Raw genomic sequence first — 16345 nt, 5'->3', positions numbered from 1 at the left:
TCTTTAGTTTCCAACAACCCAAAAAATAATAAACATTGTGCAAGAGCCTTCCTTTATCTGGTTAAAGCCTGTTGAAAGTGTGTTCAATGGAATGAAAAACTATTGCTGAGAACAAAGGCAAAAGTAAAAGCCTCAGGGTAGAATCTGTTTACGGGAATACTAGAGCAGGTGGAAAGGTAATGTACTGTGCTCTGACAGCGCTGCAGGCTTGTGTGCACAGGAGGAAGGAGGTGAGTCTTGAATTGTAGCATCATGAACGTGTGTGTTGCAGAACCTGCATAAGCAGCTGGAAGAAGCCATCCAAGATGGTGAAATCTGGGTGATGCAGCTGAAGGACACCGAGTATGAACTGGAGAGCAGCAGGGAACGAGTTCAGCAGCAGGCTACAGAAATCCTCCACAAAGCCAGTAAGATGTTCCTCTGCAGAATGCTACTCTGAACAATGATGCACCCAGTTGATATCTGAGTTCTGGATTATTTGCTCAAAAAATATGTCCCGGATGAGGACGGACATTAAAAACCGAAGACAAATCACAGAAATCATTTATAGGCCTCTTTTAGAAGATTTCAAGAACAAGTTATGTGATTCAAATTTGAATTAAGGGAAGAGTTAGACCATGTAAAGTTTAAAAAAGGAGCTAAATCTTAAAGCTCATTTCTAAAACTCATATAAACGGTGTGGAAACATGTTTTGCTTATAATAAAACAAAGTACTTAAAGAATAAAAGTCATTAGCCTGTGTTATGTATATGTATAATGTATGTATAATTCAAAAATGGTGTAAAGTCTTAGCAAAGCAAATAATTATGTTGGAACAGAGAAAAAGAAGACAGAGAGGATAACAGCTACTCTAGACACTTTCTACCTTATCCACAATGACCCACTTACCCAAATCAAACAACCTGCTGTTGTTGTCACGATGGGGTTTGTGGGTGGACCAAAGCGCAGACAAGAGCTTGGCAGTAGCATTTCGAATTAATCTTGAGCTTTATTCAAACTTCACAAACGTAACAAAAACACTGCAGGTACTAACCAGAGTCAGATCCAAAAAACTTACATAAGACACTGCAGGAACTCATGGCATGGACGAGGGTAGTGCATAGTCAAGTCAAGTTTATTTATATGGCGCTTTTCAGCAACCAGGGACTCAAAGCGCTGTACATGAGGAAAAACATTACAATGATACATAAAATCAAACGCAGAAAAACAAATCAAATGACACTAATAGTCCCTGGGAGTAATAATAATTAATAATCCTTCCAAGTTTACTGGTAGAAATTGGTTCCAAGCCACTCTTAATAATAAAGCATCTTATGCTAAAGGAAGATGATAATATTGATAGTCTCATCATTCCACTGAATTCTAACTAAGGAAGCTGAGTCACTGGTATAAAACAGCTTTAATCCAGATTTTCAGGTGCTAATAATATATTGCTTTTACTGGTACTGAAGTTGAACTAAGTATAACAGTCCATTATAGGCTAACTAAGAAAGCTGGGTCATTGGTGTAAGAGCTGCTATAGTCCAAATTTTCTATTACTAAATAGTGTTTGGTTTTTGCTGGTAATCCTTCTGATAAAACAAAAAATCTATGAAAAAGTAATGAAGTCACACAATTAGGTGCAGGACTAAACAACACACAAGAAGAAAGATTTTGCAAGAGTGTGGTGGAATCCTGGGGGTGCGAATATATAACAGTGAGTGTTTGTGCAAGAATTAGACTGTCAACACAGATAGAGCGCCATTGTCCTTGAGGAGGGAGATGGAAGTTTTCTCAATCGGCCGCAAGTCTTATCTGGGTCACAGCTGTTCGGGGGTGCTGGGAAAGAGCGCCATGTTTACATAACATCCAGGAGATATTTTGTCTATAGCCACTTAGCAGAAGTTGCCAAGGCCACATTGGGGCGCCAGATTTAGAAAAAACAATAAATGTTGTGGTTCAAGCAGTTGTGTGGATTTCCAACCACTTTAAGAGTTTTTACTGTTATCTCTCAATTGCGATTCCAAATATCCAATTTTCTGGGACTTTCCGCAGTTCTAGAGCGAACAACCTTCTCCATGATTGAATCCTTATTTAGCATAGAGTTGTGAACAAAGGAGCCAGCGAAACACAATGAAACCAAAGCAACTAATATACTGAAGGAGACAAAGGCAGGTAATCAAAGGAACTAGGAACAGGTGTGATAATGAAGCAGGGAGGCAGAAGGAACAGGTGAAACAAATACTAAAACTAAAGCATGGGCAAAGTGGCTAATAATACAATACCAAAATGAAGCTATAAACAAAATAACCAAATGAGGCATGAGAGTGAAGAATAATCATAAACAGAGAAACTAGAGGGAACATAAGAAACACCATAACCAAAGATCTAAGCACCCTAAGAACAAACAAGGAACCCATAAAGCAAACCGGATTACAACGTAAACGAACCTAAAACCACACTGACTGAACTGACTGAAAAAAGGCAGAGAACATGGGGACTAGAATAAATATAAACAAAATGTAAACAATACTAAACTAACCTCTCAGGAGGGACTGGAGAAATAAGATAACCAGAGCACAATAATAATAATCATAATTATAATAGCAACAATGACAACAAAGAGAAAACCATACTAAGTCATAACTAAGAAAGACAACAATAATTAAAGGAGCTATGAACGAGGAGGGAGAAACACAACCTAACACCCAAAATAACTGAGGATAAACAAAACACAAAACCAACACAGAGTCCACAAGTGTCACACCCTGACAGTTGTATGTAGAAATGCATTTAAAAAGGCAAATTGTGTTGCCTGAGCATTAAAATAAACGTTTGACTTGAAAATATCTGCTTTATTGGATGAGACAGTCTATAGAGGATAATAGAAATACTGCTAAAGCCACAGGGCTAATTATAATTACTTGCAGTTTATAAGTATAATTTGGTTGTATAAGTATAATCAAGTGTCAGATCCCAAACCAGATCTTTGGATTTGTAATGTTTTTGTAAGAGGATTATTTAAAATGATTGCGTTTAGCTCACAACTGCTCTGTGGAGCCTGGTTGACTGATTCTGGCTTCGCCTGGACTGTTTTCAGGTCAGATTGGTTCCTTGCAGGCCACCCAGATGGCTCATGAGGCGACTATCAGGAACCTGGACCAGGAGCAGAGTCGTATCAAAGAGAAGATCAGCCGGCTGGAGGAGGAGAGAGAGGCCCTGCTCAATCAAAGCCAGACCGCCAGCGAACAACACAAACAGCAAGTGCTCAAGCTGGAGCAGGTAAGGTCTCTCCTGATCTGTCGCAGTGTGAGACGGAAGAGGCTAAAGATTAAAATTTGATCCTCTCTTTCTCTGTACGTCAGTCTCTTCGGGAGGAGCACCAGGGCTATGAAAAGGAGCTCTCTAGACTGAGAGCACACTATGAGGAGGAGACCCTTCGCTTTAAGGAGGCTCAGGTCACAGCGTTGGAGGAGTTGGAGGAGAAGCACAGGGCTATGAGGGAGGAGGCACAACAGGAGAAAGAGGACGAGAAGAAACTCCTCCTTACGGTGAGTCTGATGTTAGAAGACAACTTACAATGTTTAATATGGCGTCACATTCCTGCCAAAAATCAGAGGAACGTATTAAGCAATCACAACAGCGCATATTTTAATCAAGAGAGCACATAGCTCTGATCGCGGGCGTGCACCTTTATTCGAGAGCCTTTGAACGCAGCACGGCGAGCATTAAAACACGCCCCCTGCACCCATCTGTTCGCTCTCGCAGAAAAATTGCGCTCTCCCTCTCTGTTTAGTGGGCGTATTTGTCAGTTGGGGGCAGAAACTCTTCTGATTGATCTGATTGGCCGGTCTTTCACCTCATATCCGGTCGCAGCCGGCACAGGACATTGCCTTATAGGAGAAGAAGAAGAGCGGGGAACGTGACGTGGATTCAAACGAGGAATAAATAAGAAGGTAAGGAAAGGAAAAGTTGGTTGATGATTGCAACACTTTTTTACCGGTGACATTTATCCAAAAAGAAATCAAGATTCTTACAGATGTTAAGAGTGGTGTGAGACTCATTTCCTCTGACATCTCACAAAATGAATTATTCAATGCTGTCCTCAACTGTATCAAACAAACATTGTCAATAAAACGGTTATTATAATCAGCATCCAGAGTTTAGAGAAAACCTCCTCTCAGAGACATACTGTTAGTTTTGAGATTTTGACTTCTACAATTAGAAAATGTATCAGGCTAATTAATTTAGCATATCCACAGCTAACCGATTACTAATAAAGTAATCAATAATCATTCAAGAATCTTTACTGTCATTATGAGACCATAATAAAATTTTGTTGAGACATCCGACTCAGAATGCAACATAGGATACAGTCAGAAATTTAAAACACTTAGAAAACACATAGAAAAAGAAAAATAAGCATCCTTAGAGGACACCCTTGAAAAATATAAATAAAATAAATGTCACGGTTGTGATTGCTTAATACGCTGCTCTGATTTTTGGCAGGAATGTGACGCCTTAGTTTAACATGTTTTATTGGTTCTATGATAGCACGACATAGAGCAGAGCACACCCCTGAATAATATCCAATGCAAACGACCATCTTAGAAAGTTATCATTTGGAGGAACTGCATAGATCCACAGCTCAGGTGGGAAAATCTGTCAACATAATAACTCTTAATTGTTTTACACCACAAATCTGGTCTTTATGGAAGAGTGACAAGAAGAAAGTTATTGAACAAAAGCCAACGGATGTCGTCTTTGCGACAGCTCCTGTAGGCCACACAGCAAACATGCTGTATGGAAGAAGCCGCTCTGGGCAGATGAGATGAACACCTTCCCCAGGGTTAAACATGGTGGTGGAAGTGTAAACAGAGCTTATCTGCATTGAGACAAACAGCTAAAGACTTGTGGCTGTAATTGCATTTAAACATGGCTCTACAGAGTATTAACTCAGGGGGACTGAATGCAAAGGCAAACTTTACAGTTATACACTGCTTTGTGCGGGTCTCTCACATAAAATCCCGAGCAGACAAAAGGAAGTTTGTTTCTGTAATCTGAGAAAAATGTGCAAGTTGAAAGTGGTGTGAATACAATATGCCAAAAGTTATGCTCACTTTCTGAAAACAACACAAAACAAAACACTTTAACCAGCAGTAATACTTTAACAAGATAATAAGAGCTGTGTTACTGTTTTCCCCTCATTGGCTGAAGCTGTTCCTGGACCCTACCAGCCTCATCAACCAACTGCACACGTTCATTTAGGTCAAAATGAAGTCTAAAGTTTGAAAACCACGTCAGGCTCCACCTCTGTTCCCCGCTGCGTCTTTCACTCTGCCATCAGCTTTGCCACCCTCCACCCTCACATTCCTCCTCCTCTGTGTCTCAGAGTTTAAAGTGGCTGCGTGAGAGCAATACAAGCATCCTGCCTGCTGGAGGAGCAGGAAGAACTACTGATCACATCATCCAGTTTAAATTAATGTAACCTGAGCCATTTATAGTGTCCTTTTGTTTTACCAGCACAGATTCTTTAAAGCAGGAACATTGATGCAGGTGTTTTGCTTCCTGTTTAGTCTGATATAGCGGGGGGATTCTGGCAACTAGTCTTTTCCACAGCAGTTTCAGCTGTTGAAACTGCTTTGTAGAGTAAGAAGTGGTCGGTCTGCTCCTGGGTTTTGTAGTCTGATGGCCTTTCTTGTTTCTCACTGAATACATGTTAGATTTTTTTAAAAGATATTTTTCGGCACTAGTGGCCTTTATTTTTCCATTTTTTGACAGTAGGTAGACAGGAAAGAGGGGTAGAGAGAGGGGGAGACATTCGGTAAATGTTGCCGGGTCCGCCATTCGAGGACTGTAGCCTCTGTATATGGTCGTGCTCTTTCGCCCCTACACCAACATGTACACCACCTCTACATGTTAGATTTTTACTGGAGATTTATGGCCATACAAATTTGATCTTAAACATAATGTATTATTTAGGGTTGTTGTCTTGCTGGAAGGTGAACCCCCACCCCAGTCTCAAGTCTTTTTCTGCCTCTTAAAGCTTTTCTCCCAGTATTGAATTGACAACATATTGCTGCCACTATCATTTTTCACCATGGGGATGTTATTTGCAGTGTTATTTCTCTTCCCCACACAGCGTTTTGCAGGTTGACCAGAACATTCAGTTTCTACATGGTTTGTAGCATGTTTCATGTCAATCTGTCATAGAAGCCCATTTGATTTTAACTGAGCTGTGGATCTCTGCTGCTCCTCCAAAGGTGCCATGGACCTCTCTGCTGCTTCTTTGATTAATGCTGTCATATAGGTGATGTTTTCATTTCTAGATGATGGATTGAACAGAGCTCAGGATATTGTTTATAAGCTAACTCTGCTTTAAACTTCTCCACAGCTTTCTCCCTGACATGTCTGCTGTTTTTTCCTCGGTCTTCATGATGCTTTTTGTCCTCTTATGTTCTCTAGCAAACCTCTCAGGCCTTCACAGAACAGGACTGGATTTTCTTTAGGGATATCAGAGTAAAATGAGCTGAATAGAAATGCATGCCACACTTTTGAGATTTTGATTTCAAAACTTTGAAGACAAAACATGTTCCTTCCACTTTACAATTATGTACCGCTTTGTATTGGTCTATCAAATGAAATACCGTAAAATGCAAGGTTGAGATTGGAACAAAACATAAGAAAGTTCAAGTTTTACATTACGCCCATGTAGCTCAAGCTGAAGCTTTCACTAAAACCTCTTACGTCATCATGATATACAGGTCCTTCTCAAAATATTAGCATATTGTGATAAAGTTCATTATTTTCCATAATGTCATGATGAAAATTTAACATTCATATATTTTAGATTCATTGCACACTAACTGAAATATTTCAGGTCTTTTATTGTCTTAATACGGATGATTTTGGCATACAGCTCATGAAAACCCAAAATTCCTATCTCACAAAATTAGCATATTTCATTTGACCAATAAAAGAAAAGTGTTTTTAATACAAAAAAACGTCAACCTTCAAATAATCATGTACAGTTATGCACTCAATACTTGGTCGGGAATCCTTTTGCAGAAATGACTGCTTCAATGCGGCGTGGCATGGAGGCAATCAGCCTGTGGCACTGCTGAGGTCTTATGGAGGCCCAGGATGCTTCGATAGCGGCCTTTAGCTCATCCAGAGTGTTGGGTCTTGAGTCTCTCAACGTTCTCTTCACAATATCCCACAGATTCTCTATGGGGTTCAGGTCAGGAGAGTTGGCAGGCCAATTGAGCACAGTGATACCATGGTCAGTAAACCATTTACCAGTGGTTTTGGCACTGTGAGCAGGTGCCAGGTCGTGCTGAAAAATGAAATCTTCATCTCCATAACGCTTTTCAGCAGATGGAAGCATGAAGTGCTCCAAAATCTCCTGATAGTTAGCTGCATTGATCCTGCCCTTGATAAAACACAGTGGACCAACACCAGCAGCTGACACGGCACCCCAGACCATCACTGACTGTGGGTACTTGACACTGGACTTCTGGCATTTTGGCATTTCCTTCTCCCCAGTCTTCCTCCAGACTCTGGCACCTTGATTTCTGAATGACATGCAGAATTTGCTTTCATCTGAAAAAAGTACTTTGGACCACTGAGCAACAGTCCAGTGCTGCTTCTCTGTAGCCCAGGTCTGGGGAATGCGGCACCTGTAGCCCATTTCCTGCACACGCCTGTGCACGGTGGCTCTGGATGTTTCTACTCCAGACTCAGTCCACTGCTTCCGCAGGTCCCCCAAGGTCTGGAATCGGCCCTTCTCCACAATCTTCCTCAGAGTCCGGTCACCTCTTCTCGTTGTGCAGCGTTTTCTGCCACACTTTTTCCTTCCCACAGACTTCCCACTGAGGTGCCTTGATACAGCACTCTGGGAACAGCCTATTCGTTCAGAAATGTCTTTCTGTGTCTTACCCTCTTGCTTGAGGGTGTCAATAGTGGCCTTCTGGACAGCAGTCAGGTCGGCAGTCTTACCCATGATTGGGGTTTTGAGTGATAAACCAGGCTGGGAGTTTTAAAGGCCTCAGGAATCTTTTGCAGGTGTTTAGAGTTAACTCGTTGATTCAGATGATTAGGTTCATAGCTCGTTTAGAGACTCTTTTAATGATATGCTAATTTTGTGAGATAGGAATTTTGGGTTTTCATGAGCTGTATGCCAAAATCATCTGTATTAAGACAATAAAAGACCTGAAATATTTCAGTTAGTGTGCAATGAATCTAAAATATATGAATGTTAAATTTTCATCATGACATTATGGAAAATAATGAACTTTATCACAATATGCTAATATTTTGAGAAGGACCTGTATAAATGATATTTGAAAATGACACAAATGGGAACAAAATGTTTGTGAAAGTGACTGCAGCTCATAAACAAAGACACATCTTGTGGCTCTGAATTGACCCAACACTTGTTGAGTTTCAAGTGATTTTCATCCCTCTCCCTGCCTCTCACCACCTCCCCCTCCTTCAGCCCCTCGCTGAGCTTTGTGCTTAACATCACAAGGTTGTTTTCGCGATGCTCTTTGAAGCTGAGCACTAATTGGTGGATTTTCACTGACATTAAATCCTGCCTCTGAGCAGTTGATGAGGCACAAGTGAGCTTGTGGCCGTGTGTTTATAGATTCCCTGAAAGAAGAGAGAACGAATGGAGCTGGTAATGGGAAACAACAAATTATGTAAGCCAAAGCTGCACTTTGCCTCATCATGTTTAGACTGATGTCTCTTGTAATTTGGAGGGAAATACTGGGGGAAACAGGAAGACGGACAAAGGAAGAGAAAGAAACTGTATCTGTTTTTGTTACTTGATATATCTACTCCTCAATACTTCATTTAAGCACCTCAGATACTTGTGCATCACCTACAAAATGCTTGTGATGAATTATTTCACGATTCATTGCAACTTAAAGTTGGATGAGAGTAGAAGGATAATGAAGCTTCATTTGTTTTAGATGTAGTATTACAGCCTTGGACCTGGGTTATTTATGTCCTACGTGTGCACCTCAACATTATTTATCACATATTTAATGTTCTAATCTTTGTATTTATATCGTTTGAACCTATAGAGATGAGTTACCCAAATGTTTGTACTTAACTTCGAAACGTAACATATTTTCAACTGGGTGCTTAATTTGAATTTATGTTTGAATTTCTTCATCCACATACGGTAACATTTTACCCATTGGCTCAGATATATACAAAACCCTACTAATATTTGGTAAGATTTCAGTTAATTAAACCTTGACTATTCACTTTTTTTATAGCCATCAGAAAGCTTCTTGCTTAAACTGTATACTTGAATAATTGACAAGCTCTTTTGAATTGGTTGATCTCCTGGTATGAACCCTACAATAGTCTACATAGTCTACCAAGAAGTTGTTTAATATCAGTCATGGTGAGGCTTTCAAACCTAAGGATACAATACCTGTTGTCAGGCATGGTGAGGGCCTGTTTTAGTTCCAGTCGGGCTGTTGCATTTTACAAAGTTAATGAAATAATGCAGACCGGAGACTAGCTTCAAATATTTTTTACCTGACTTTTAGATTGAAATGTTATGTTGATGCTAGACACCAGGGGACATGCAATGATCATGCAAGTCTCACTTTTCCCCACATAATCAGTCTGTGTTTCAGTCATTAGGGTTTAACACAATCTGTCACACCACTCCAACTTTGCAAGGCCATCTACATCTTCTTCTTTGTCAGCAACATGTTGTTTGGCTCTAAAGTCTCTTTAAGCTAATGCTACACATGAGTTAAGTGAAAGGGAAGTTAAAATACTCAGGCGGCAGCTACTGTCAAAATTTCTCTCCTTCATTTAGCTAATTTACTACATTTGCGTTTTGCTGAAATAAATTGTTTCTTACCTCTTAAACTCCCTGTACACTCCTGTAGCCACCTCAGTGGTCTGGCTGTTGACTCCCTGCTCAGTTATCGAGATAGCCATAGCATAAATTAAACTGTGTTGTGTCCTCATCCCTCAGGTTTGGATTATTCCTTTCGCTTACATTTAGGATTCCAATTTTTTATTTATCCAGGGACTTAATTTTTTCCAACAGAGAAACTGTTTTTGGCAAATGAGAAAAAAATGCCATTACTCAAAAGGCTCTATTTGTGCTTTAAAATTATTTTTCTACTATGAAAACCAATGGAATAGCAGATTGTGATTTAATTAAGGTAAATGTTGTCCAGCTCTAAAAATGGCAGTAAAATATGACGTTAAATTAATCAGCTTGTGGAGTTGCCTTCACAAAGAAGCCCGCTAAGCCATGTTGAAAATTTGAGTGTTACGCTTAAAAAAAGGACCGTGATAGGAGACCAATGCATTTTAATGAGTTACTCCAATTCCGTCAACAAGCTTGTTGAATCAGGATGAAGCAAGAAGCTTGTCGATGGCTACGAAGAGCATGTGGTCAAGGTGCAACTTGTTAAGAGGCAAATATTTGTAAATGCAAGCTCAGATATACACATCAATGTGCATCAGCTTAATACAAGAGCCTTTATTGTCACCTGTGGTAAAGATTTTTGCCCAGCTCCCACCTGGCTTGCATTAAATGAGGGCTTGCCTTATAGTATTATCAAAACAAATATTCTCTTGCACGTTTTGTCACCTCAGAGGGTTGATTACTCACTGAATCAATGTTTATCCAGCTGATGCTGCAGACTTTCTGGGAATAAAATTGTGCTATAAAATACAAAGATGGAAATGGCTGTTTTTTCTGGTCGGTTCATTGAATTGAGAAATCAAGGTACATCGAAGCCAGCAGTTTGCAGGATATAGCAGTCATTTTTATGTATATTTAGCCTCTCCTGCAATGAATAGCTACAAGAAAAGATCAAAGATCAAATACTGCAGAAATAACTGGAATATGGCTTCTACTTTATAATAACATGAGCGTGATAAGGGATTTACATGTGCATTAACTGGTCTCATAAATATTTAATGACACAAATTCAGCATAATTAATAGTATCTGCAAGGAAAAAAACGTCTTCTGTTAAGCTTCTGTTGCAGCCCTAACAGGGGAGAGAAATGCTTTGTGTTATAAAGTAGCATACATGGTGGAGTTATCAGGAATAAATAAAAAGGAAGAGAAGCAGGGAAGCGGAGAAATTCAGAGTGGCCCAGAAAAGGATTTGATGCTTCGGTTTGAAGGATTAAACTGAGTGGTCGGTGGCCTTTTAAAGTGTAAATGACAACTCACATGTCTCCTCCTCATCCAGTAACACACTGAACAGCTGCCAGTGCTCCATATTTCTCCACAAATGGGATTTACAGTAGGGTGGAGTCTTAAATCTGTTCGCTTCGTTATTTTGTATAGATTTTATTTTTAGTTTATTGAATGGTAAACGGGCCACCAAGCCTTCACCCTCGGTGCATGCAGTGATAAATGGTATCAGGATGATGAATAAAACTCTTTTTGTATGGGCTTATTTGAACCCCATGGCTACGTTCTTTTTCTCCCCTGCCCAGAAAATGAGCCAGGAGTTTGAGATTAAACGTCTGTCTTTAGAGGAGCATAGAGACCGTCTTCAGCAACAGCTGGACAACTTGAAAGAGGAGCTCACGGCCAAACTCAACATGGCCAATCAGGAGGTATGAAACTATAATTTGGACTTCATACACTTCTGATGATTTTCAGCGACGATGCAAAGACCGCGGTGATGGTTTCTCCCCAGGTGTCCCACCTCCAGGAGCTGGTGAGGGAGGGGGAGCAGAACCTGAGTTCAGCTCAGACGCAGATAAGCTGTCTGAAGGAAACCCAGGAGAAGCTCCGGATAGAGCTGGATGCTACCAGAGGTCGAGTGCGAGAGACCAGCAACCTGCTCACCGACCTACAGGTGTGTGAACATCTAGACATTTATTAGAACCACATAAAGTAATAGCATACTGATGGATATGCACATCAGAACATGTTATACATGGATAACTGCAAAATCATTTAAATTAGAATGTTATTATGATGCAAGTGTCCTAGGCACTGGTATGTAAAATGTGTTGCTCTATTCATCACCTGTGCACTAGTACTGGACCTACAAGGACAGAATAATCAACCATAATGTGTAAACGTTTTACATTCTTTTAGAAAAAAGAGAAATAAATGTTTATATTTTGGGGATTCACACTTGGAAACCTGTAGTTTGAAGTTTATAGAAGGAGAAATCCACTGGAACAATCCTATAAGTGGGATATCACACTAAGGAAATCGGAAAAATCTCTCTAATACTAACCCGTAAAATGTAACATAGCTGCACCATCTCATATAAAACATCAGTGGCGGCTCTTCTGCACTGAAAACATTTTCACTTGATTTTTGAGAAAATTGAGGATCTTTGTTGTTTTATTTTCACAAATATGTTCCGCAAATCAAATATATTTTTCAAGTGGTCGAGATACCAAAATGCTCCTTTTGTTTGTTTTTTCCTTAAAACTGAATAAATGTTTGATGAATCTCAAACTGTATTTATAGAATTACTGTTTAGTGTAGAGTTTCCAGTTCAGAGTTTTACTATCTCACTTTTTCAGTGTTCATCTGCAGTTTGGAAAAGCATGGAATTTAATTTTGATATTTTATTTTAATATATAAATAAATATATACTATTGGCAAAAAGGGGTTGTCCAACAAATTAACACCAAAAAGTGTATGGCACCTATGATTGTGTTAAAACAGATCTGTCCTAACATGAACAATGTACTCAGACTTCTTCATTAGCCTTAAAAGTGTCTTTGTAACCCATTACAGACTGATATATGTCAGTGTTTTCCATCTGTTCTTGATTTTCTTTAGATCAGCGCATGATTTGTTGTTGAGACCTATTAGCCTACTTCATGTTGTCAGACAGGTTCTATTTCAGGGATGTTTTGATTCTAGAAGGGGACTAGTTATATTTTCACATATGTCCCTTAACACTAGAACTCCCAGAATTCTAACTCTACTAGAACTCCCAAGCTGTCGATTTGACGGCGAGCATTCTGGATGCGAGGGCGGTGATGACGTCATCGTATTACGTGCAGTCAGAATGCTACAGGTTTTCTTGCATGCTATAAAATGATGGTTTTGACAAGAATTAAAAATAGTATTTGATCAAAACCTATTATGTTTTATTATTATTTATAAATAGTACTGAAAAATTATACAGAGTAGTGGGTACATTTAAAAAAAAAAGCTTTACTAATCTGACCAAAAGCTGGACAGCTCCATGTTAACCCCCTCTTTCACTCCGCGGACATAAACTAGTGCTAAAAATGCCTTCAGCTCATCCACACTCATGACCGAGGAGGAATCATCTCCTAAAACTCTGTGGGCCTCAGCCACCCTGCATCCCTGAACATGGATGAGGATTTCGGCATCCACCAAGCAGAGGAACGCGGTCTGGGCATCTTGGATCTGGTCCTCTGTCAGCGCGTTCTGGCTCTGACGCCTCCCTCTACTTTCTTCCTCTCCTACCACTGTCCACACAGTGCCATCCTTTCCTATCTCCTCCTTCTCAGGTGTGCGCTCGTCTTGCAATGAAAACGCTGTAAAGCGCAGAATAGATTGTTGTCACTGGGCTACTATAGCTATGACCTAACTTATTGTTTATTTCTTTTTCCATTATTAGTACCTTGTTTTTTAGTTTCTCTCCTGCCAGTGAGCTGGTTTGCTGGGTTTATAACTGGGCACTGGGCACCATGCTCGTCTCCCTGTCTCTGAACCTGTGCTGATTGTGGCACTGTTGCTATAGTTTATATATTATTAGTTTACTAATCTGTGAACTATAGCCTAAAATGATAAAATAATTACAAAGGCTAGTCTTTTACTTCCTTGAAATAATGCGCCACAACCTCTAGCTAACGGGACTACTCATGTTTTTTAGCCGGGGGGAGTCTCACTTTCTGACCCGAACTGAATGCTGACCAAGAACCGTCAGAATCCCTCTTGACCCCAGAATCACAATCATGTCATTTTTGAAGTATTTCCAATGCCTCTTGAGCAGAAAATATCCTTCTAGAAGCCATTTGTAGGACGCCAACAATCTACTTCTCAGACTGCGTTCTAGAGTGGCGGTTGCTAGGCAACGCTCACGCGTATACTGAGCCTCGGGGAAAAAATATCAATGAAAATAATAGGGCCGTCAAAATAGCGGCTGTGGTAATTAGAGGTAGAAATACTTAAATCTTTTATTTACTTTGTTATTTTTTAAAAATAGAGACACAAGACACAGGTTTAGAAAAAGTCAGGATGTCAGGAAAATACGAGTTTTAATAAACCAGAGTTATGGCATGTCAAACTTTCAAAACCGTCAAATTGACGGCCCTGGGAATTCTAGTGTTAAGGTATCTTTTTTTTTCTTTACTTAAGGAAATCCTAATTTACTTACCTCATCTTTGCCTGCGGTTAAAATTTGTTTGATGATCAGAAACATTTATGCTCGACAAAATACTCGCAAGTGCAAATTGCACAGGGTTGAATTAATAATATGTACATCAAGTTTCATTTCTGCATTAATTAAGTCTTGTATCCTGCAACTCTCATGAAGCACAGCTGGTTCCTTGACTTCTCTTTAACCCGTCTTCCACACTCTTCCACTGATTTGATTTAAACATGCCGGTCCTTGTACGATCATCACATAAGTTCAGCGGGTTTGCAGATGATGGAGGAAGTTTCTCAGCTCGCAGAAGGGAGATATGAGGACTGAAAAGTGAAGAAACGGGAGGCCTGAAAAACATTTTGAGAGCAGAATAGGAGGAAATGATAGAAACAAGTGCTGCGCTGAAGGCCAGCTGTGGGATAATGATGGTGAAGCTATTATGAGTTGAGTGGCCCTGTGTTTGAAAGGAACTCTGTTGGTACGAGTCTTTTGAGCATATATGTAGTGGGGAACATGCTGTTTTGGAAGAAAAACTGTATATTTTAATGCTAATTCTGACCATCAATACCATCATGCGTTTTTAATCCATTATAATAATTTTGCTGCTGCCTGAATCAAAAAGTAAATGAGTGAGATGTGGCACAAAAGTGAACTGCAATGGAGAGAATGAAGAGGGAGAGATTCAATGAAAAGCAATAATTAGCTGAAATTGCAATGGTCTGCTTTTCTCTCTTAACAGTGCCTGCGTCTATATAAAGAAAGGGATTTAGATGAATGGGAAGGGGGCGGGCTGAGCCGAACACAGGATTTTACCTTTTATTCGTTCGTAGCTCATTGCATTTTAGACAAAAGCACAGAACCAGCTGAGGCCAGATTTACATTAAAATTAGGACATGTTTTGTTTTGCCAGGGCTGAAGCTTGTTGGTTTTACAGGACGAACAGGAAAATGAACCCTAAAAAACTCACCAAGTTTTCCTCTTTATCACCTGTACTTAGAATGATTTTCATCTCATTACCCGAGTTATTGATGTAACAAATACATAAACCACTTTTAAATACAAATCCGTTTCTGAGATTAAAATGCTTGGTGCTTATTATTTGCTTTTGCATCAAGGAGAAATTTCTTTTTTAAAATCCAAAAATTTTTAGTCATTTCACAACATTAAGAAAACACACTCATCTGCCACGTAATTTGGTTGTTTGTTACTTGTTAACACAAATAGTGAATTAGCCAATCACATGGCAGTAACTAAATGCATTTAAGGGGTGTGGATTAGGGCTGCCCAATATCAGGAAAACCTATAATTGTGATACTGTTACTAAATGTTACCATTAACCCACATTTTCCATCATTTCACTTTACCACTGTTTTCCATGAGCTGTCGCATCTCAGCCACTGAAATTATCTTTATGCTGTGCATTCAAGGCTAGTCCAGTCGGTCAAATGTATTACTGGCGTGACGAGTATGAATGCATGGCACTTAAAGTATGTTACCCAACCAAATATTGCAGCCAAGTGCTGCTTTGCAATTAATATTTTGCAAACATTGATATTGCAATGACGATTAAGGCATAAAATATTGTGCAGCTCTAATCAGCATGATTCAATTCAATTCAGTTTATTTATATAGCACCAATTCACAACACATGTTGTCTCAAGGCACTTCACAACAGTCAGGTTCATACATTCCAATTAATCCTAACCATTGAACAGTGCAGTCAGATTCAGTTATTTATTCAAATTGGATAAAAAGTTTTTTCTATCTAAGGAAACCCAGCAGATTGCATCCAGTCAGTGACTTGCAGCATTCACTCCTCCTGGATGAGCATGTAGAGACAGTGGACAGTCACTAGCGTTGACTTTGCAGCAATCCCTCATACTGAGCATGCATGTAGCGACAGTGGAGAGGAAAAACTCCCTTTTAACAGGAAGAAACCTCCAGCAGAACCAGGCTCAGTGTGAGCGACCATCTGCCACGACCGACTGGGGG

General features: G+C 39.7%; 1 protein-coding gene across 6 annotated transcripts in view; it reads left to right on the top strand.

The window, feature by feature from the left end:
- LOC124861382 (protein FAM184A-like) overlaps positions 1–16345 on the top strand; it is a 71331-nt gene that overhangs the window by 16023 nt on the left and 38963 nt on the right. For all 6 annotated transcript variants that reach the window (XM_047355082.1, XM_047355078.1, XM_047355080.1 and 3 more), the window contains 5 exons: positions 272–407; positions 3080–3261; positions 3345–3530; positions 11475–11597; positions 11681–11842. In XM_047355082.1, the coding sequence (XP_047211038.1) occupies positions 272–407; positions 3080–3261; positions 3345–3530; positions 11475–11597; positions 11681–11842 (789 nt within the window). The remainder of the gene's footprint in view (positions 1–271; positions 408–3079; positions 3262–3344; positions 3531–11474; positions 11598–11680; positions 11843–16345) is intronic.

Source organism: Girardinichthys multiradiatus, chromosome 24 (assembly GCF_021462225.1).
Source record: "Girardinichthys multiradiatus isolate DD_20200921_A chromosome 24, DD_fGirMul_XY1, whole genome shotgun sequence".
Classification (NCBI taxonomy): Eukaryota; Metazoa; Chordata; class Actinopteri; order Cyprinodontiformes; family Goodeidae; genus Girardinichthys; species Girardinichthys multiradiatus.
Note: the sequence above shows the minus strand (reverse complement) of the source record. Positions and strands in the feature narration are given on the sequence as shown.